Source organism: Pseudophryne corroboree, chromosome 2, assembly GCF_028390025.1.
Source record: "Pseudophryne corroboree isolate aPseCor3 chromosome 2, aPseCor3.hap2, whole genome shotgun sequence".
NCBI classification, from domain to species: domain Eukaryota; kingdom Metazoa; phylum Chordata; class Amphibia; order Anura; family Myobatrachidae; genus Pseudophryne; species Pseudophryne corroboree.
This window is the reverse complement of record NC_086445.1, coordinates 920,606,315-920,629,827: the sequence shown is the minus strand read 5'-3', so window position 1 is coordinate 920,629,827 and position 23,513 is coordinate 920,606,315. Positions and strand designations below refer to the sequence as shown.

Sequence of the window (23,513 nt, the reverse complement as noted above, 5' to 3'; positions counted from 1 at the left end):
GTTCTTCTCCGGTGTTGTGCTGCTGATATTGTACTGGGTTGCCTTGAATTGAGCTTTTAGATATGTCAGCTACAAGGGGCGACGGAGCTGGGGCTGATCCCACAGTGCGTGGTGGTGATGCTGCAGACACGTTTGAGGAGAATATAGCAGCTGAGGGTTCTGGTTCTGGGAGTTCCTTACCCCCCCAGTGGGACCGTAGCAACAGGGGTTCAGAATTACCCACCTTGGGCTACTTTCTCCACGTTATTGAATACGCTGGTAATTAGACTTACGCCCGCTATGGGACCTCCTGTACCGGTACAACCACTTATGGTCCCTGCGGTTAATCTGCCGTGGGCAGATCAACTGTCCCCTCACTTGCAGCAATTAAACTAATCACTGAATAAACAGAAGTCTAACCATCGCCTGCCTAGGACCAAGGGGTCCTCTAAGCGGGCCATTACTTCTTCACAATCCACTAACGTCCCAGACACCTCGTCTGATGAGAATTGCGAATATACTGACCCCGCAGACACTGATTCTGATGGGGAATCTGTTTCACAGGTGGATGTTCCTGACTTGTTGGAGGCTATCGGGTTATTTCTTCAAATTACTGATGACCCAGAGCCTGATACTGCCCCTAAGAAACCGGACAGATTTAAACGTCAGAAAGTGGTTAAACAAGTTTTACCTCACTCTGACCATTTGGTTGACATACGTCAGGAATCCTGGGAAAATCCAGGAAAGAAATTCATGCCTCACAAGAAGATGCTGGCTCGCTATCCCCTCGCGGCGGAGATAAGTAAAAATTGGGAGACACCCCCGCCAGTGGATTCACAAGTGGCGCGGCTGGTGGTATCCTCAGCTCTGCCTGTAACTACCGTCACGTCTCTGAAAGAACCGACGGATAAACGTGTGGAGGGTTGTTTAAAGGCAATTTACACCTTAGCTGGTGCTGCGCATAGGCCCACCATTGCAGCGACTTGAGCTGCAGAGGCTATTGAAGCGTGGGATCATGCTAGACAATGTCTGTCGTATATTGTCACAGCTTCTCATTACATTAAAGAGGCGGCTTCTGATGCCAGTATTCTGGCGGCCAAGGCTTCTACTATGTCCATTTTGGCTCGCCGGATTCTCTGGTTGCGGTCCTGGTCTGTGGATCTGGACTCTAAGAAAACCCTGGAGGTGCTCCCTTTTAAGTGAAACATTCTTTTCGGAGAAGACCTCAACAAGATAGTGGCTGACTTAGCTTCTGCTAAAACAGCATGTCTACCTAGTACTGCTCCTTCGGTACCGAAGGCCAAGAGTACTTCCTTTCACTCCTTTCGTCCTTCAGGGAAAGCTGAGGGTCAGGCGTACCCAAAACAGGCTCGCACTTCCAAACCCAATAAGCCCAAACCCAAAAGGGCCTGGGCTGCCCGTCAGCCTGCTTCCAAAACTGACAAGCCTGCTGCATGACGGGGCAGGCCTCCCTCTGGGGGATCCCAGGGTGGGGGGGCGACTTCTAGGGTTTACCCAGGAATGATTGAAGACCACTTCAGGTGCCTGGGTACGGGAAGTCGTCACTTGAGGGTACGCTGTATCCTTCAAATATCGTCCCCCTCATCAATTTTGCCTGACAGACGTCCCTTCGGATCCGGTGAAGGCAAAAACTCTTCATTTTGTGGTACAGTCCCTCCTGGACACAGGAGTGGTAGTACTGGGGCCTCTGGCTCAGAGGGATAGGGGGTACTATTCACCGCTGTTCCTAGTCCCGAAACCGAATGGGTCCTCTCGGCCCATTCTCAACCTCAAGTCCTTGAACAAATATGTGAGGGTCTCCAAGTTTCGGATGGAAACTGTTCGCTCTATTGTTCTGGCCTAGACCTGGGTATACAGGATGCTTACCTGCATATTCCCATTGCAGTGTCGCATCAGCAGTACCTGAGGTTTGCGGTTGGCAACCTCCATTACCAATTTCGGGCGTTACCTTTTGGTTTGACCATGGCTCCGCGAGTCTTCACCAAGGTCATGGCGGTAATGACAGCTGTACTCCGCCATCAAGGGGTCAGGATCCTGCTGTATCTGGACGACTTGTTGATTCTGGCAAATTCTCCAGAAATTCTCCTACACCATCTGGATCTGACTATCCGTTTTCTGCATGTCCACGGGTGGCTCATCAACTGGAAGAAGTCTAACCTGGTCCCTGCTCAAAGCATGGTGCACCTGGGGACGTTGTTGGGCACTCACAGCCAGCGGTTGTTCTTGTCTTAGGAGAAAGTCCTGAAGCTTCAGGACAGGATTCAATGCTTCCTATCTCGTCCGCAAGTGTCGATACATTCAGCAATGCAAGTGCTAGGTCTCATGGTGTCGGCTTACAACATGGTGGAGTACGCTCAATTCCATTCCCGTCCTCTGCAGAAACTAATTCTTGCCAAGTGGGACGGCCTGCCTCACCGGATCAGGTCGCAAATGATCTTCTTGTCTCCGGAGATCTGTCTGTCACTGAGCTGGTGGCTGCAGGACCATCGATTGAGCAGGGGTCGGTCCTTCTGACGACGGATGCCAGTCTTAGAGGTTGGAGCGCGGTGTTGGAGCAACACTCCCTTCAGGGTCGGTGGACCAGGGAGGAATCTCTCCTCCCAATAAACATTCTGGAATTGCGGGCGGTATTCAACGCGCTAAACTTGGCCCAGCATTTAATACAGAACAGACCTGTTCAAGTACAGTCGGACAACGCCACCACGGTGGCGTACATCAATCATCAAGGCGGCACTCGAAGCCGCATGGCAATGAGGGAAGTATCACGGATTCTTCAGTGGGCGGAACACCGCCAGCCATATCGGCAGTATTCATTCCGGGGGTCCTAAACTGGGAAGCAGGCTTTCTCAGTCGTCAGGACGTACACGCCGGAGAGTGGAGCCTCCATCCAGAAGTGTTTCAACTCCTCGTGGACAAGTGGGGGCCTTCCAGATGTGGACCTGATGGCGTCTCGACACAATCACAAGGTTCCGGTCTTCGGAGCAAGGACAAGGGATCCTCAAGCAGCGTTCGTGGATGCACTGGCAATTCCATGGAACTTTCGGCTGCCATACGTGTTCCCTCTGGTGTCACTCCTGCCCAGAGTAATAAGAAAGTTCAAGCAAGAAGGAGGAATCCTACTTCTGATCGCTTCTGCGTGGCCCAGACGGCATTGGTTCTCAGACCTTCAGGGTCTCTCGATAGAGCGTCCACTTCTACTTCCGCAGCACCCAGATCTCCTCATTCAGGGCCCCTGTGTATATTAGGATTTAGCCCGGTTGGCTTTGACATCATGGCTCTTGAAGCTTCCGTCTTGAGGGCCAAAGGATTTTCTGAGCCGGTCATTCAAACCATGTTGAAGGCCCGGAAACCGGCTTCTGCTCGGATTTATCATAGGGTCTGGAATTCTTACTTTGCTTTGTGCGCCTCTAACAATCATGACGCTTACAAGTTTAGTACTTTTGGCCTTTCCACAACAGGGCCTGGACTTGGGCCTTCTTCTGGCCTCCATCAAGGTTCATATTTCAGCCCTGTCGGTTTGGTTTCAGAGAAAAAATTGTGACCTTACCTGATGTTCATACGTTCACTCAGGGTGTGTTGCGGATTCAATCTCCTTATGGTCCCGCCTGTGGTTCCTTGGGACCTGGCGGTGGTTCTGGCGGCGTTGCAAGGGTATCCGTTTGAGCTTCTTGAATCTGCAGACCTTAAGTGGCTTTCTCTTAAGGTATTGTTTCTGCTGGCTATTGCCTCTGCTAGACGGGTGTCGGATCTGGGTGCCTTGTCTTGTAGGTCCCCATATCTGATTTTTCACCGTGACCGGGCGGTTCTTAGAACACGTCTCGGGTACTTACCTAAGGTGGTGTCTTCTTTCCGCGTTAATCAGGAGATCGTGGTTCCGGCCTTTGCCTCTCCTGACTTGTCTTCCAAAGAGCGGTCTTTGGATGTGGTTCGGGCTCTCCATATCTATGTAAAGAGAACTGCATCCCTTCGGAAGTCTGATTCTCTCTTTGTACTGTTTGGTTTTCACAAACGTGGCTGGCCTGCTCACAAGCAGACCCTGACCAGATGGATTAGAATGGTGATTGCACATGCTTATGTACAGGCTGGCCTTCCAGCTCCTGCTACCATCAAGGCCCATTCTACTCGGTCGGTTGGACCTTCTTGGGCGGCCCGCCGTTTTGCGACCGTTGAACAATTGTGCAAGGCGGCTACGTGGTCCTCAGTGAACACGTTCATAAGGCTCTATGCCTTCGATACTTCCACCTCCCAGGATGCTTCCTTTGGACGCCGGGTTCTTGTGCTTTCTACAGTGCATCCCCTCCCATAAGGAACTGCTTTAGGACATCCCCAATGTCATTCCCTGTGGAGCCCAGTGTACCTCGCAGCAGAAAACAAGATTTATGGTAAGAACTTACCGTTGTTAAATCTCTTTCTGCGAGGTACACTGGGCTCCACAGGGCGCCCGCCCTGACGCACTTAGCTTCTTTGGGTTGGTATGGCATTAGCCGCTGACACTTTCTCCTGTTGTTAGAATGTGGTATATGTGGCTACTAACGGTTGGCGTCTCTTTTACCTGCTACTGCATTGGACTGGTTAACAAAAACTGAGCTCTTCTGAGGGCTGCTGGAGCAGCCCACCTGTTGTATGCCTGCACTGCATGGCACCAACTACAAAACTGAGCTCCTGTGCACGGAGGCGGGGTTATAGAGGAGGCGGCGCTATGCATTCTGGGAACAGTCAAAGCTTTTAGCCTGTTGGTGCCTTGGATCAAGATCCTACTCTACACCCCAGTGTCATTCCCTGTGGAGCCCAGTGTACCTTGCAGAAAGAGATTTAACAATGGTAAGTTCTTACCATAAATCTCCTTTTTTTTTTTTTTTTTTGCTATTGCATGTGAGAAAGAAAGATGACTACATGTTGTAAGGTGGGGATAGAATCATGGGCGTAACTATAGTGGGTGCATGGAGTGCCATTGTTTTGGGACCCAGAGGCTTAGGGGGGCCTGGACCAGGTTATAAAGTTCTATACCAATATCCCAGATTTGCCTGCTAAGCAATTGGGTCTGATCCATTGACCAGCCTAAATTGTACATTTTAGTGAGAGGAGTGTGTAGTAGATGTTATAATGGTAAGGGGGCACAATATGAACTGGGGACACTGTATGTCATAATATGAATTGGGGGTACTGTGTGGCATAATATGTACCAGCAGCCTTACAATGTCACATCATGTAAACTAGGGAACTACGATGGTTAGTAAACCAGGACACTACTATGGGGCATGTTATTAACTAGGGCACTACTATGGTTCAGAAATGAACTAGGGCACTATTTTAGGACATACAATTAATAACTGCTGCAGAGAGGTGTCTCTCAAGAAGCATTGGGACAGCGGCCCCTTCAATATGTTGCTGTGAGGCCCACAAAGTTCTGGATACATCCCTGGATAAATGCATTTGTGCTAGACAGAATTTGTGTGTGCTGGTAAAAAATGTGGGTGCTCTGTGGGGTGTGGTAAGGAAGGTAGATAGTAACTAGGTCGACCACTATTGGCCGACAGGATCTCTAGGTCGACAGGGTCTTTAGGTCGACAGGTCAAAAGGTCGACATGATTTTTTTAATAATTTTTAATTTTTTTGTTTTTTTCGTAGAGTGACCGGGAACCCCAATTAGTGTACCGTGTCCCCTCGCATGGCTCGCTTCGCTTGCCATGCTTCGGGCAAGGTGCCTCGCTGCGATCGGCACAGGTTACCGTTCCCAATTGTAGTCCACGTGGATCGTTACGTATGAAAAGGTTCAAAAAAATAAAATAAAAACTTGAAAAACTCATGTCGACCTTTTGACCTGTCGACCTATAACATGTCGACCTAGAGACCCTGTCGACCTAGTTACTGTCGACAAATAGTTGTCGACCTAGATAGTGTCGACTTAGAGACCGGATCCCGCTCTGTGTGAATATGAGACAGACTGCACATGTGAATGACAGTCTTTAGGATGGAAAGTGACACAAATGTAATTGCATGTGTTGTGTTAATGGTGCATAGTGCACAACACATGTTCAATGCAGCTCCTTCTGGAGGAATACAGTCATATTCGACTGAGTTAACTACTGAATCCTTGATGAAATGCTGGAACAAAAATACCACAAGTCTTCAATTATTTTCTCTGACGTCCTAGTGGATGCTGGGACTCCGTAAGGACCATGGGCAATAGCGGCTCCGCAGGAGACAGGGCACAAGAATAAAAGCTTTAGGATCAGGTGGTGTGCACTGGCTCCTCCCCCTATGACCCTCCTCCAAGCCTCAGTTAGATTTTTGTGCCCGAACGAGAAGGGTGCAGGCTAGGTGGCTCTCCTGAGCTGCTTAGAATAAAAGTTTATTTTAGGTTTTTTATTTTCAGTGAGTCCTGCTGGCAACAGGCTCACTGCATCGTGGGACTAAGGGGAGAAGAAACGAACTCACCTGCGTGCAGAGTGGATTGGGTTTCTTAGGCTACTGGACATTAGCTCCAGAGGGACGATCACAGGTTCAGCCTGGATGGGTCCCGGAGCCGCGCCGCCGGCCCCCTTACAGAGCCAGAAGAGCGAAGAGGTCCGGTGAAATCGGCGGCAGAAGACGGTCCTGTCTTCAACTAAGGTAGCGCACAGCACTGCAGCTGTGCGCCATTGCTCTCAGCACACTTCACACTCCGGTCACTGAGGGTGCAGGGCGCTGGGGGGGGAGCGCCCTGAGACGCAATATAACAGATATACCTTAGGTTGGCAAAAAGAAATACATCACATATAGCTCCTGGGCTATATGGATGTATTTAACCCCTGCCATTTTTCCAGAAAAGAGCGGGAGATAAGGACGTCGTGAAGGGGCGGAGCCTATCTCCTCAGCACACATGCGCCATTTTCCCTCACAGCTTCGCTGGAAGGACGGCTCCCTGACTCTCCCCTGCAGACCTGCTACAGAATCAGGGTAAAAAAGAGAAGGGGGGGCACTATTGGCAGCTAATAATAAAAACAGCAGCTATAAAAGGGAGTAACACTTATATAAGGTTATCCCTGTATATATATATATATATATATATATGTATATATATATATATATATATATATATATAGCGCTGGGTGTGTGCTGGCAGACTCTCCCTCTGTCTCTCCAAAGGGCTGGTGGGGTCCTGTCCTCTATCAGAGCATTCCCGGTGTGTGTGCTGTGTGTCGGTACGTGTGTGTCGACATGTATGAGGAGGAAAATGATGTGGAGGCGGAGCAATTGCCTGGGTTAGTGATGTCACCCCCTAGGGAGTCGACACCTGACTGGATGATCGTATTTAAAGAATTACGTGACAATGTCAGCACTTTGCAAAAAACTGTTGACGACATGAGACAGCCGGCAAATCAATTAGTGCCTGTCCAGGCGTCTCAGACACCGTCAGGGGCCCTAAAACGCTCGTTACCTCAGTGGGTCGACACAGACCCAGACACAGATACTGAGTCTAGTGTCGACGGTGAGGAGACAAACGTAATGTCCAGTAGGGCCACACGTTACATGATCACGGCAATGAAGGAGGCATTGAACATTTCTGACACTACAAGTACCACAAAGAAGGGTATTATGTGGGGTGTGAAAAAACTACCAATAGTTTCTCTAACGTCCTAAGTGGATGCTGGGGACTCCGTCAGGACCATGGGGAATAGGGGCTTCCCAGGAGACAGGGCACAAAAATAAAGCTTTAGGATTAGGTGGTGTGTACTGGCTCCTCCCCCTATGACCCTCCTCCAAGCCTCAGTTAGGTTTTTGTGCCCGTCCGAGCAGGGTGCAATCTAGGTGGCTCTCTTAAGGAGCTGCTTAGAAAAAGTTTTTTAGGTTTCTTATTTTCAGTGAGTCCTGCTGGCAACAGGCTCACTGCATCGAGGGACTTAGGGGAGAGAATTTCAACTCACCTGCGTGCAGGATGGATTGGATTCTTAGGCTACTGGACACCATTAGCTCCAGAGGGAGTCGGAACACAGGTCTCACCCTGGGGTTCGTCCCGGAGCCGCGCCGCCGACCCCCCTTACAGATGCTGAAGATTGAAGGTCCGGAAACAGGCGGCAGAAGGCTCTTCAGTCTTCATGAAGGTAGCGCACAGCACTGCAGCTGTGCGCCATTGTTGTCACACACTTCACACCAAGCGGTCACGGAGGGTGCAGGGCGCTGCTGGGGGCGCCCTGGGCAGCAATATTTAATACCTTTATGGCAAAAGAATACATCACATATAGCCATTGAGGCTATATGTATGTATTTAACCCATGCCAGTTATCTAAAACTACGGGAGAAAAGCCCGCCGAAATATGGGGCGGAGCTTATTCTCCTCAGCACACAGCGCCATTTTCCTGCTCAGCTCCGCTGTGAGGAAGGCTCCCAGGACTCTCCCCTGCACTGCACTACAGAAACAGGGTAAAACAGAGAGGGGGGGCATTTTTTTGGCGATATTTTGATATATTTAAGCTGCTATAAAGAACAACACTTATATAAGGTTGTTCCCATATATATTATAGCGCTTGGGTGTGTGCTGGCAAACTCTCCCTCTGTCTCCCCAAAGGGCTAGTGGGGTCCTGTCTTCGATAAGAGCATTCCCTGTGTGTCTGCTGTGTGTCGGTACGTGTGTGTCGACATGTATGAGGACGATGTTGGTGTGGAGGAAGAGCAATTGCCGATAATGGTGATGTCACCCCCCAGGGAGTCGACACCGGAATGGATGGCTTTGTTTATGGAATTACGTGATAATGTCAGCACATTACAAAAATCAGTTGACGACATGAGACGGCCGGCAAACCAGTTAGTACCTGCCCAGGCGTCTCAGACACCGTCAGGGGCTGTAAAGCGCCCTTTACCTCAGTCGGTCGACACAGACCCAGACACAGACACTGAATCTAGTGTCGACGGTGATGAAACAAACGTATTTTCAAGTAGGGCCACACGTTATATGATCACGGCAATGAAGGAGGCTTTGCATATCTCTGATACTGCAAGTACCACAAAAAGGGGTATTATGTGGGGGGTGAAAAAACTACCTGTAGTTTTTCCTGAATCAGAGGAATTAAATGATGTATGTGATGAAGCGTGGGTTAACCCAGATAGAAAAATGCTAATTTCAAAAAAGTTATTAGCATTATACCCTTTCCCGCCAGAGGTTAGGGCGCGCTGGGAAACACCCCCTAGGGTGGATAAGGCGCTCACACGCTTATCAAAACAAGTGGCGTTACCGTCTCCTGATACGGCCGCCCTCAGGGATCCAGCTGATAGGAGAATGGAAACTACCCTAAAAAGTATATACACACATACTGGTGTTATACTGCGACCAGCCATCGCCTCAGCCTGGATGTGCAGTGCTGGGGTCGTCTGGTTGGATTCCCTGACTGAAAATATTGATACCCTGGATAGGGACAGTATTTTATTGACTATAGAGCAATTAAAGGATGCTTTCCTTTATATGCGAGATGCTCAGAGAGATATTTGCACTCTGGCATCGAGAGTAAATGCGATGTCCATATCTGCCAGAAGGAGTTTATGGACGCGACAGTGGTCAGGTGATGCGGATTCCAAAAGACATATGGAAGTATTGCCGTATAAAGGGGAGGAATTATTTGGTGTCGGTCTATCGGATCTGGTGGCCACGGCAACTGCCGGAAAATCCACCTTTTTACCTCAGACCCCCTCCCAACAGAAAAAGACACCGTCTTTTCAGCCGCAGTCCTTTCGGTCCTATAAGAACAAGCGGACAAAAGGACAGTCATATCTGCCTCGGGGCAGAGGAAGGGGTAAGAGAGGGCAGCAAGCAGCCCCTGCCCAGGAACAGAAGCCCTCCCAGGGTTCTGCAAAGCCCTCAGCATGACGCTGGGGCCTTACAAGCGGACTCAGGAGCGGTGGGGGGTCGACAAGAATTTCAGCGCACAGTGGGCTTGCTCACAGGTGGACCCCTGGATTCTGCAGGTAGTATCTCAGGGTTACAGGTTGGAATTCGAGAAGACTCCCCCTCGCCGGTTCCTAAAGTCTGCTTTGCCAACGTCTCCCTCAGACAGGGCGACGGTATTGGAAGCCATTCACAAGCTGTTTTCTCAGCAGGTGATAGTCAAGGTACCCCTCCTACAACAGGGAAAGGGGTATTACTCCACGCTATTGTGGTACCGAAGCCGGACGGCTCGGTAAGACCTATTCTAAATCTGAAATCTTTGAACCTGTACATACAAAAATTCAAGTTCAAGATGGAGTCACTCAGAGCAGTGATAGCGAATCTGGAAGAAGGGGACTTTATGGTGTCCCTGGACATAAAGGATGCTTACCTACATGTCCCAATTTGCCCTTCACATCAAGGGTACCTCAGGTTCGTGGTGCAAAACTGTCATTATCAGTTTCAGACGCTGCCGTTTGGATTGTCCACGGCACCTCGGGTCTTTACCAAGGTAATGGCCGAAATGATGATTCTTCTGCGAAGAAGAGGCGTATTAATTATCCCTTACTTGGACGATCTCCTGATAAGGGCAAGGTCCAGAGAACAGCTGGAGGACGGAGTAGCACTAACCCAACTAGTGCTGCAACAACACGGGTGGATTCTGAATTTTCCAAAATCTCAGTTGACCCCGACGACACGTCTGCTGTTCCTGGGAATGATTCTGGACACGGTTCAGAAAAAGGTGTTTCTTCCGGAGGAGAAAGCCAGGGAGTTATCCGAACTTGTCAGGAACCTCCTAAAACCAGGGAAAGTGTCTGTGCATCAATGCACAAGAGTCCTGGGAAAGATGGTGGCTTCTTACGAAGCGATTCCATTCGGCAGATTCCACGCACGAACTTTTCAGTGGGATCTGCTGGACAAATGGTCCGGATCGCATCTGCAGATGCATCAGCGGATAACCTTATCGCCACGGACAAGGGTGTCTCTTCTGTGGTGGTTGCAGAGTGCTCATCTGTTAGAGGGCCGCAGATTCGGCATACAGGACTGGGTCCTGGTGACCACGGATGCCAGTCTGAGAGGCTGGGGAGCGGTCACACAGGGAAGAAACTTCCAGGGAGTATGGTCAAGCCTGGAGATGTCTCTTCACATAAATATACTGGAGCTAAGAGCGATTTACAATGCTCTAAGTCTGGCAAAACCCCTGCTTCAGGGTCAGCCGGTGTTGATCCAGTCGGACAACATCACGGCAGTCGCCCACGTAAACAGACAGGGCGGCACAAGAAGCAGGACAGCAATGGCAGAAGCTGCAAGGATTCTTCGCTGGGCGGAAGATCATGTGATAGCACTGTCAGCAGTATTCATTCCGGGAGTGGACAACTGGGAAGCAGACTTCCTCAGCAGACACGATCTACACCCGGGAGAGTGGGGACTTCATCCAGAAGTCTTCCACATGATTGTGAACCATTGGGAAAAACTAATGGTGGATATGATGGCGTCCCGCCTCAACAAAAAACTGGACAGGTATTGCGCCAGGTCAAGAGACCCTCAGGCAATAGCTGTGGACGCTCTGGTAACACCGTGGGTGTTCCAGTCAGTGTATGTGTTCCCTCCTCTGCCTCTCATACCAAAGGTACTGAGAATTATACGGCAAAAGGGAGTAAGAACGATACTAGTGGCTCCGGATTGGCCAAGAAGAACTTGGTACCCGGAACTTCAAGAGATGCTCACGGAGGATCCGTGGCCTCTACCTCTAAGACCGGACCTGCTTCAGCAGGGACCGTGTCTATTCCACGACTTACCGTGGCTGCGTTTGACGGCATGGCGGTTGAACGCCGAATTCTAAGGGAAAAAGGCATTCCGGAAGAGGTCATTCCTACACTGGTAAAAGCCAGGAAGGAGGTGACTGCACAACATTATCACCGCATTTGGAGAAAATATGTTGCGTGGTGTGAGGCCAGGAAGGCCCCCACGGAGGAATTTCAACTGGGTCGATTCCTACATTTCCTGCAAACAGGATTGTCTATGGGCCTCAAATTGGGGTCCATTAAGGTTCAAATTTCGGCCCTGTCGATTTTCTTCCAGAAAGAATTGGCTTCAGTTCCTGAAGTCCAGACTTTTGTAAAAGGAGTACTACATATACAGCCCCCGGTTGTGCCCCCAGTGGCACCGTGGGATCTTAATGTAGTCTTGGATTTTCTCAAATCCCATTGGTTTGAGCCGCTCAAATCGGTGGAGTTGAAGTATCTTACATGGAAAGTAACCATGCTACTGGCCCTGGCTTCAGCCAGGAGAGTATCAGAATTGGCGGCTTTATCATATAAGAGCCCATATCTGATTTTCCATACGGACAGGGCAGAACTGCGGACACGTCCTCATTTTCTGCCTAAGGTGGTGTCAGCGTTTCACCTGAACCAGCCTATTGTGGTGCCTGCGGCTACTAACGATTTGGAGGATTCCAAGTTGTTGGACGTGGTCCGGGCATTGAAAATATATATTTCAAGAACGGCGGGAGTCAGAAAGTCTGACTCACTGTTTATATTGTATGCACCCAACAAGATGGGTGCTCCTGCTTCTAAGCAGACGATTGCTCGTTGGATTTGTAGCACAATTCAACTTGCACATTCTGTGGCAGGCTTGCCACAACCTAAATCTGTCAAGGCCCATTCCACAAGGAAAGTGGGCTCATCCTGGGCGGCTGCCCGGGGGGTCTCGGCATTACAACTCTGCCGAGCTGCTACTTGGTCAGGGGCAAACACATTTGCAAAATTCTACAAATTTGATACCCTGGCTGAGGAGGACCTTGAGTTCTCTCATTCGGTGCTGCAGAGTCATCCGCACTCTCCCGCCCGTTTGGGAGCTTTGGTATAATCCCCATGGTCCTTTCGGAGTCCCCAGCATCCACTTAGGACGTTAGAGAAAATAAGAATTTACTTACCGATAATTCTATTTCTCGTAGTCCGTAGTGGATGCTGGGCGCCCATCCCAAGTGCGGATTGTCTGCAATACTTGTACATAGTTATTGTTACAAACAAATTCGGGTTGTTATTGTTGTGAGCCGTCTGTTCAGAGGCTCCTACGTTTTGTCATACTGTTAACTGGGTTCAGATCACAAGTTATACGGTGTGATTGGTGTGGCTGGTATGAGTCTTACCCGGGATTCAATATCCTTCCTTATTGTGTACGCTCGTCCGGGCACAGTATCCTAACTGAGGCTTGGAGGAGGGTCATAGGGGGAGGAGCCAGTACACACCACCTAATCCTAAAGCTTTATTTTTGTGCCCGGTCTCCTGCGGAGCCGCTATTCCCCATGGTCCTGACGGAGTCCCCAGCATCCACTACGGACTACGAGAAATAGAATTATCGGTAAGTAAATTCTTATTTTTTCCTGAGTCAGATGAATTAAATGAGGTGTGTGATAAAGCGTGGGTTTCCCCCGACAAAAAACTGCTAATTTCTAATAAATTATTGGCACTATACCCTTTCCCGCCAGAGGTTAGGGCGCGTTGGGAAACACCCCCTAGGGTAGATAAAGCGCTCACACGTTTATCTAATCAAGTAGCGTTACCGTCTCCTGATACGGCCACCCTCAAAGAACCAGCTGATAGAAGGCTGGAAAATATCCTAAAAAGTATATACACACATACTGGTGTTATACTGCGACCAGCTATCGCTTCAGCCTGGATGTGCAGTGCTGGAGTCGCGTGGTCGGATTCCCTGACTGAAAATATTGATACCCTGGACAGGGACAATATATTGTTAACTATAGAGCAGTGGTTCTCAAACTCGGTCCTCAGGACCCCACACAGTGCATGTTTTGCAAGTAACCCAGCAAGTGCACAGGTGTATTAATTACTCACTGACACATTTTAAAAGGTCCACAGGTGGAGCTAATTATTTCACTTGTGATTCTGTGAGGAGACCTGCAAAACATGCACTGTGTGGGGTCCTGAGGACCGAGTTTGAGAACCTGTGCTATAGAGCATTTGAAGGATGCATTACTATATATGCGTGATGCACAGAGGGATATTTGCACCCTGGCATCAAGAGTAAGTGCTATGTCCATTTCTGCCAGAAGAGCATTATGGACGCGACAGTGGTCAGGGGATGCGGATTCCAAACGACATATGGAAGTATTGCCGTATAAAGGGGAGGAGTTATTTGGGGCTGGTCTATCGGACCTGGTGGCCACGGCAACGGCTGGAAAGTCCACCTTTTTACCCCAGGTCACCTCACATCAGCAGAAAAAGACACCGTCTTTTCAAACTCAGTCCTTTCGTTCCCATAAGTACAAGCGAGCAAAAGGCCACTCATTTCTGCCCCGGGGCAGAGGAAGAGGAAAAAGACTGCACCATGCAGCCGCTTCCCAGGAGCAGAAGCCCTCCCCTGCTTCTGCCAAGTCTTCAGCATGACGCTGGGGCTTTACAAGCAGACTCAGAGACGGTGGGGGCCCGTCTCAAGAATTTCAACGCGCAGTGGGCTCACTCGCAAGTGGACCCCTGGATTCTACAGGTAGTATCGCAGGGGTACAAACTGGAATTCGAGGCGTTTCCCCCTCGCCGGTTCCTGAAGTCTGCTCTACCAAAGTCTCCCTCCGACAGGGAGGCAGTTTTGGAAGCCATTCACAAGCTGTATTCCCAGCAGGTGATAATCAAGGTACCCCTCCTACAACAAGGAAAGGGGTATTATTCCACGCTGTTTGTGGTACCGAAGCCGGACGGCTCGGTGAGACCAATTTTAAATCTGAAATCCTTGAACACTTACATAAAAAGGTTCAAATTCAAGATGGAGTCACTCAGAGCAGTGATAGCGAACCTGGAAGAAGGGGACTATATGGTGTCTCTGGACATCAAAGATGCTTATCTCCACGTCCCAATCTACCCTTCTCACCAAGGGTACCTCAGGTTTGTAGTACAAAACTGTCATTATCAGTTTCAGACGCTGCCGTTTGGGTTGTCCACGGCACCTCGGGTCTTTACCAAGGTAATGGCCGAAATGATGATTCTTCTTCGAAGAAAAGGCTTCTTAATTATCCCTTACTTGGACGATCTCCTGATAAGGGCAAGGTCCAGGGAACAGTTAGAAGTCGGAGTAGCACTATCTCAGGTAGTGTTACGTCAGCACGGGTGGATCCTAAATATTCCAAAATCGCAGCTGATTCCAACGACACGTCTACTGTTCCTAGGAATGATTCTGGAAACAGTCCAGAAGAAGGTGTTTCTCCCGGAGGAGAAGGCCAGGGAGTTATCCGAGCTAGTCAGGAACCTCCTAAAACCAGGCCAGGTGTCAGTGCATCAGTGCACGAGGGTCCTGGGAAAAATGGTGGCTTCTTACGAAGCGATTCCATTCGGAAGATTCCATGCAAGAACGTTTCAGTGGGATCTACTGGACAAATGGTCCGGATCGCATCTTCAGATGCATCAGCGGATAACCCTGTCGCCAAGGACAAGGGTGTCTCTTCTGTGGTGGCTGCAGAGTGCTCATCTACTAGAGGGCCGCAGATTTGGCATTCAGGAATGGATCCTGGTGACCACGGATGCCAGCCTGAGAGGCTGGGGAGCAGTCACACAGGGAAGAAATTTCCAGGGCTTGTGGTCAAGCATGGAAACATCTCTTCATATAAACATTCTGGAACTAAGGGCCATTTACAATGCCCTAAGTCAAGCGAAACCCCTGCTTCAGGGTCAGGCGGTATTGATCCAATCGGACAACATCACGTCAGTCGCCCACGTAAACAGACAGGGCGACACGAGAAGCAGGAGGGTAATGGCAGAAGCTGCAAGGATTCTTCGCTGGGCGGAAAATCATGTGATAGCACTGTCAGCAGTGTTCATGTTGGCGTCCCGTCTAAACAAAAAACTAGACAGGTATTGCGCCAGGTCAAGGGACCCTCAGGCAATAGCGGTGGACGCTCTGGTAACACCGTGGGTGTACCAGTCAGTGTATGTGTTCCCTCCTCTGCCTCTCATACCAAAAGTACTGAGAATCATAAGAAGGAGAGGAGTAAGAACTATACTCGTGGTTCCGGATTGGCCAAGAAGGACTTGGTACCCGGAACTTCAAGAGATGCTCACGGAAGACCCGTGGCCTCTACCTCTAAGAAAGGACCTGCTCCAGCAGGGGCCTTGTCTGTTCCAAGACTTACCGCGGCTGCGTTTGACGGCATGGCGGTTGAACGCCGGATCCTGAAGGAAAAAGGCATTCCAGATGAAGTCATCCCTACCCTGATCAAAGCCAGGAAGGATGTAACCGCAAAACATTATCACCGCATTTGGCGAAAATATGTTGCGTGGTGTGAGGCCAAGAAGGCCCCTACAGAGGAATTTCAACTGGGTCGTTTCCTCCATTTCCTGCAAACAGGACTGTCTATGGGCCTAAAATTAGGGTCCATTAAGGTTCAAATTTCGGCCCTGTCGATTTTCTTCCAGAAAGATCTGGCTTCCGTGCCTGAAGTTCAGACATTTGTAAAAGGGGTACTGCATATACAGCCTCCTTTTGTGCCTCCAGTGGCACCTTGGGATCTCAATGTTGTTTTGAGTTTCCTAAAGTCACATTGGTTTGAACCACTCACCACTGTGGACTTAAAATATCTCACATGGAAGGTGTCGATGCTGTTAGCCCTGGCTTCAGCCAGGCGTGTGTCAGAATTGGCGGCTTTATCATATAAAAGCCCTTACTTAATTTTTCATTCTGACAGGGCAGAATTGAGGACTCGTCCTCAATTTCTCCCTAAGGTGGTTTCTGCATTTCACATGAACCAACCTATTGTGGTACCTGTGGCTACTAGGGACTTGGAGGACTCCAAGTTGCTTGACGTTGTCAGGGCCCTGAAAATATATGTTTCCAGGACGGCTGGAGTCAGAAAATCTGACTCGCTGCTTATCCTGTATGCACCCAACAAGCTGGGTGCTCCTGCTTCTAAGCAGACGATTGCTCGTTGGATTTGTAGTACAATTCAGCTTGCACATTCTGTGGCAGGCCTGCCACAGCCAAAATCTGTAAAAGCCCATTCCACAAGGAAAGTGGGCTCATCTTGGGCGGCTGCCCGAGGGGTCTCGGCTTTACAACTTTGCCGAGCAGCTACTTGGTCAGGGGCAAACACGTTTGCTAAATTCTACAAATTTGATACCCTGGCTGAGGAGGACCTGGAGTTCTCTCATTCGGTGCTGCAGAGTCATCCGCACTCTCCCGCCCGTTTGGGAGCTTTGGTATAATCCCCATGGTCCTTACGGAGTCCCAGCATCCACTAGGACGTCAGAGAAAATAAGATTTTACTCACCGATAAATCTATTTCTCGTAGTCCGTAGTGGATGCTGGGCGCCCATCCCAAGTGCGGATTGTCTGCAATACTTGTATATAGTTATTGTTACAAAATTCGGGTTATTATTGTTGTGAGCCATCTTTTCAGAGGCTCCTTTCGTTTATCATACTGTTAACTGGGTTCAGATCACGAGTTGTACGGTGTGATTGGTGTGGCTGGTATGAGTCTTACCCGGGATTCAATATCCTTCCTTATTATGTACGCTCGTCCGGGCACAGTATCCTAACTGAGGCTTGGAGGAGGGTCATAGGGGGAGGAGCCAGTGCACACCACCTGATCCTAAAGCTTTTATTCTTGTGCCCTGTCTCCTGCGGAGCCGCTATTCCCCATGGTCCTTACGGAGTCGCAGCATCCACTACGGACTACGAGAAATAGATTTATCGGTGAGTAAAATCTTATTTTTTTTTCCAGAGGTTGAACAAGGTATTAGTATATGTTGGCGCCTCAATTCTCATAGAGAAAATTGTATGTTAGATATTATATACCTGGTCAACTTGCTAGTAGTACAGCCATATACTCCATATGCTCCACAATGCAGCTGCATTTCATATTTGTATTACACATGATACTCCCACAAGATACCGAACTCCACATTTCCACTTTCCATTATACATACAGCTACTATAGTCTACTGTCTTACCATGTGTACTACAATACTAATAAAAATACACAAATACAATTCAGACACTCATCTGTGTTTTAGTTTTAAACAAAGTCTATGTTCTTTAAACTACAATATTAATTAAAATTGTGATCATATATACAAAATGGGTTGGGTACGGGATACTGGCGCTTACCATGTCGTCGATCGGTAGACTTGACAGTGGCATCGTGATGATCTGGATCCCGACACCTGGTGGGCAAGTATACTAACCCTCTCCCCCTACTTCCCTAACCCTAGCTGCACCCCCTTAGTGCCTACCCCTAGCCGCACTCCCTTAGTGCCTAACCCTAGCCGCACTCCCTTAGTGCCTAACCCTAGCCGCACTCCCTTAGTGCCTAACCCTAGCCATACTCCCTTAGTGCCTAACCCTAGCCGTACCCCCTTAGTGCCTAACCCTAGCCGTACTTCCTTAGTGCCTAACCCTAGCCGTACCCCCTTAGTGCCTAACCCTAGCCGTACCCCCTTAGTGCTTAACCCTAGCCTCACCCCTTTAGTTCCTACCCTAACCAAACCCCATTAATGTCTATCCCTAACACTCCCTTTTTAGTTCCTAACAAACCCCTACCCCCATCTCCTTCCCTTCCCTGCAGCCTATACCTAACCCTCTCCCTTAGTGCCTAAACGTATCCTCCCCCAACCCCCTGCATCCTAACCCTAAACCATCACCGGTATACTTGCGTTTGGGATGTTGGTAGTCAGGGTTCCAGCGTTGGCATTGTGAGCCTTGGGATTCTGATGCTGGTCTTCTCACCAGTGTTGGGATTCCGGCGCCATTATCTCCAATTTCGGCATCCTGAGCGCTGGGATGCCAACTACATCCCATACAAAGTAGATTCACAAAAAGACAGGGTTAGTGCATTAAAAGTTGTAGAAAAGTTATAGAAATATGCGTACCTAAAGTGATTCAGTTATATGCTCATCTGTTTATGATGTTCTGGTCCTTTCTGACATTTTTGCCAGGGAGGAATGTATCTCCATTGAGATGAAAACCATATATAGTGTAGTATGTTTAGTTGATATTCAGATATAAAATCTTTGCGTACATTAGAATATATTCAGAATAAACAGCTTTATTTGGATCCAGAAGCTCCCATGCGACTCTGGATCCAAATAAAGATTGAGCTGAGCATTTTTTTCTTTGCATCTTTTTTGTCTGAAATTAAATCTCTGCACTTATTTATTTGCTATGCAACACTTTTATTTACAGTATGTGCGACTGAATATGTATATGAAGCACAACAGATCTTGGCGTGGAAAAAAATCTGTGACTGCTGCATCGTAGCACTTCATATACAGATTCAGACTCAGTTGCCCACACATATATACAAGTGTCAAATTAATTGTCACATCTGTGTGTGACTAAGATGCATTTTTGGGCCCCAAAAAAACACTTCTGCACAAGCCAAGTCACACGGGACTTGGAGCGCCGAGAAGGGCTGTTAAATGCGGTTACAGCAATAGTGTGTGAGGACACATCTGAAGTTTATTTTCCTTTTACATGTAGTTTTTTCATGTACTTACAGTTTGAATATGAGCTGTACAAGAATGAGGCTGTTTGTCAGACCCCTCTGGATCGTCAGTATCATCAAGACATACTGTCACTGGAGCGCACTGGAGGACGGAAAAACAGACGTATCTTTACTTATACGGACTACGACCGATACACCAACCTAGAAGAGGTAACTTTAGCCAACGAATTGTTAATCTGTTCCATAAATTTGCCATATAGTTCCTGAACATGGTACAGCTAAAATTAATATCTATTAAATCCGTACTTTGAATGCCCTGTGCTTTATCCGTGATGCTGTCTCCATGCATCTTGCTGAAGAGACTGCTTTCGGTATGGTTATGATTCTTTATAATGGCATAATAACACAGCATCCAAGTGTGACACATCTGTTCCATTATCATGAAGACGCTTTCCTCCATTAATGATGAGTATAGGAGATCCTGTCAAACTGCTGATCAGTTAGCTACATCAACTGAGCTGATGCCAATTGTAGCAGTGGCCAGCAGCATCACTAGTTACAGAGTGTAGGTATCACTGCAGACATAATGCAAAGCTCTGATAAAGCTTTCCTGTTACACACTCATTAATAATGTGCAGCATAAAATGCTGTGATGTTAGACAGGGCACTTAAAAGGGCTTATGGTCATTCGGTCGACAAGACTTAGGCCGCCAGTCATTAGGTCGACCATGCACTAGGTCAACATGGTCATTAGGTTGGCATGAACAAGGTCGACATGGAAAAAGGTCTACATGAGTTTTTCACATTTGTTTTTGTCATTTTTTTTTTTCACTTTTTAAACTTTACGATCCACGTGGACTACAATTGGGACCGGTAACCTATGCCGAGCGCAGCGGTAGTGGAGCGAGGCACCTTGTCCAAAGCATGGCGAGCGAAGCGAGCCCTGTGAGGGTACATGGTGCACTAATTGGGGTTCCCTGTCACTTTACAAAGTAAACAACACCAAAAAAAGTAAAAAAAAACTCATGTCGACCTTGTTCATGTTGACCTAATGACCATGTTGACCTAGTGCATATCGACCAATAGTGGTCGACCTAATGACTGTCGACCTAATGACCCATACCCCTTAAAAGATCTGTCCAACATACACCTACCCCCCACTTGTTAGACGTGCCAACAAACTGTAGGCACGCTAAGGTGTGGAGAGAGGTGGAATAATCAGAAGGGGCGCACTACAAATGTGTAACGGTCACATTAAAAGTCTGACTCTTAAATTAATCATCAGAGGAAGGGGATGGGACGGGACGTTAGGACAGTATTAATGTAATGTATAATCAGTGGGCTGAGACTTCTTTCCAGGATGTAGTAAATTGCTTTACTTTGCTAGTCCACTTCTGTAACACTCCCTGTTTTTACCCCGAGTACAGCATGGCCAGGCAGTAACCACCACTGACAGAGAGACCCGCACGTTCCTGGTGGAGCGAATGGCAAACCTCAGAAGACGACGACAAGACATAAAACCATTGTGAGTAATCAGATACAATAAGGGTCATTTATGTACTTGTTTATGCGCTATAAGGAAAGCAGGTCACACATCCATATCCCATATTTGGATTTGCCTCCTGTGTGCAGCCATTTGCAGAGGTGGGAACATTTATAGTGATTGTTGTGTCAACTAATCACACCATCAAAATACCTTGAAGTGTGTGTGTGCGTATATATATATATATATATATATATATATATATATATATATATATATATATATATACAAACAAAGTAAACATTCAATTTTTTAAGTATTTGCCAGAGATGTCTATGCTAAATTGCATACACTCAAACAGTGGCGGAACTTCATCCCAGTTGCCCGGAGGCAAGATAAATGTTGTGCCCCCTTACAAAAAATTATTTGTATTTGAACTGACTCCTTGCCCTGTGTGAGTGATATCCCACCTTCCACGTGTGAGCCATGCACCCCCCCCCCTTCCCCTGTGAGTGATATCAGCCTCTTGTGAGCTATGTCTCCCTTCCCCTGGTGAGCCATGCCCCCCTTCCTTTGTGTGAACCATGCCCGGCCTTCCACTGTGTGAGCCATGTGTCCCCCTTTCCCTGTGTGAGGGTGTGAGCAATGCCTGCCCTTCCCCTGTGTGAGCCATGTGTCCCCTTTTCCCTGTGTGAGGCTCTGAGCCATGCCCACCCTTCCCCTGTGTGAGCCATGTGTCCCCCTTTCCCTGTGTGAGGCTGTGAGCCATGCCCACCCTTCCCCTGTGTGAGCCATGTCCACCTTCCCACTGTGTGAGACAGGGAGAGGTAGAGAACCACAGAGACAAGGAGAAAGACAAGGGAGAGAGAGAGAGACAGAAGGAGAGAGACAGAGGGAGAAATACGCAGAGACAGAGATGGGGAAAGAAAGATAACAGGGAAGGGAGAGAGACAGAGACGGAAAGAGAGACAGAGATGGGGAGAGAGAGAGATGAGGAAGAGAGACTGGGAGGGGGGGATAAAGGCGGGGAGAGAGACGAGGAGAGAGAGAGAGACCGTTTTGCAGGAAGAGAGACAGAGGTAAAAACAGGGAGAGAGAAAGACAGAGGCGTGGAAAGAGAGATGAGGGAGGGAGAGAGAGATGGAGGGAGAGAGATGCAGAGATGGGGAGAGAGAGAGATGAGGAAAGAGACAGAGAGAGAGAGACGAGGAAAGAGAGACAAGGGAGAGAAAGACAGATGGAGGGAGAGAGGCGGGGAGAGAAATGCAGAGATAGAGACAGGGAGAGAGATGCAGAAACAGAGACAAGGAAAGACAGAGATGAGGAAGAGAGAGAGAGAGGGAGAGAGATGCAGATACACGGAGGGAGACAGGGACACAGAGACAGGGAAAGGGAGAGAGAGACAGAGATTGAGGGAGAGAGACATTGAGAGATGGAGAGAGCGAGACAGAGACAGGTAAATAGACAAGGGAGAGAGGGTGAGAGATGCAGAAACAGGTAGAGACAAACAGATGGGGACAAGAGAGCGAGGGAGACGAAGAAGAGAGACAGAGATTGAACGAGAGAGACAGGAAGAGATGCAGAGATGGAGAGAGAGAGACACAGGGAAAGAGAGACAGAGATGGAGGGAGAGAGACAGGGAGAGGGAGAGAGACAGGTTCACAGAGACACGGAAAGAGAGATAGAGACAGGGAGAAGTGGAGAGACAGAGAGAGAGAGAGATATGAGGGAGAAAGAGATGGGGAGAGAGAGGGGACAGCACAGGGTGAGGTGCATAAAAACTTCTTCTGCTCTACAGGACACTGAAGGATGAAGAGACGCTCCTCCTAATGTGGCCGGGTGGCTGTGGTCTCGCCCATAGAGTTTAGTTGGCTTCCCAGCAGAGGGGAGACTCCCGATGCTCCCTGCACAAGAGCTGTGAATTTTATCCACGCTTACCCTCCTTGTCCGCTGTGGTTCCCGCTGGGAGCGGCGCTTCTTCTGGCCTCACTGTCTGGACCGTGTCCCCCTCTCTTGGTCAGGGTGGCTGGTGGTGCGGGAAGCTCCTCCCCTGTGTCCCCGGTCTCCACTCTACTTCCCCTGCTATTGTTTCTTGCCTCCCCGAATCCTGCGTATTCCGCAGCACTCAGCCAGGCAGTGAGTCCTGTAATGTGTCTCCGCTCCCCATCGCTCGAGAGGGATGTTTTGTTAACAGGTAGACTGCCCATGTCAGTGCCGCGGTTCCTGGTGTGTGATGGATACGCACAGGCATAGTTCCGTCATCCCATGTATCCTAAGCTTCACAAAACTTCCGTGTCTCATGCGAGGGGTCACAGAGTGGGAGCGCACCATTGATGCTGATCGGCGCTGCGCATCTTGGCGGATCCTCTATTGAAGCAAGAAGGGCAGGGCTGGTATACAATGGAGGAGCCAGGTGCCCCATTCAGGGCTGTAGCCCGGCGGCAACATACTCCGTTGCCTCCGGGAGTTCCGCCCCTGCACTCAAACCACTTGGTGAAGCAGCTGGACCAGTCTGAAGCAAACAGAAAAATGACAAAGCGCCTTGTTTACCCTGTAAAAAATCCCTTTACCTAGCAGCTGTGTCAGAGAGGGGAATACTCAACCACTTAAAAGAAAAGCACAAATCAGAAAGAATTCAATGACACAAGCGCTTGTAAAGTATTAAAAAACACAAATTCAGT

At 48.8% G+C, this 23,513-nt stretch overlaps 1 protein-coding gene across 2 annotated transcripts in view; it reads left to right on the top strand.

The window, feature by feature from the left end:
• Positions 1-23,513, top strand: part of MKS1 (MKS transition zone complex subunit 1) — a 154,163-nt gene that overhangs the window by 13,919 nt on the left and 116,731 nt on the right. The window contains exons 4-5 of one of the 2 annotated variants that reach the window (XM_063956152.1): positions 19,404-19,559; positions 20,777-20,874. In XM_063956152.1, coding sequence (XP_063812222.1) covers positions 19,404-19,559; positions 20,777-20,874 — 254 coding nt within the window. Of the gene's footprint in view, positions 1-19,403; positions 19,560-20,771; positions 20,875-23,513 lie in introns of those variants that run through there. The other variant, XM_063956153.1, reaches the window with a different exon arrangement.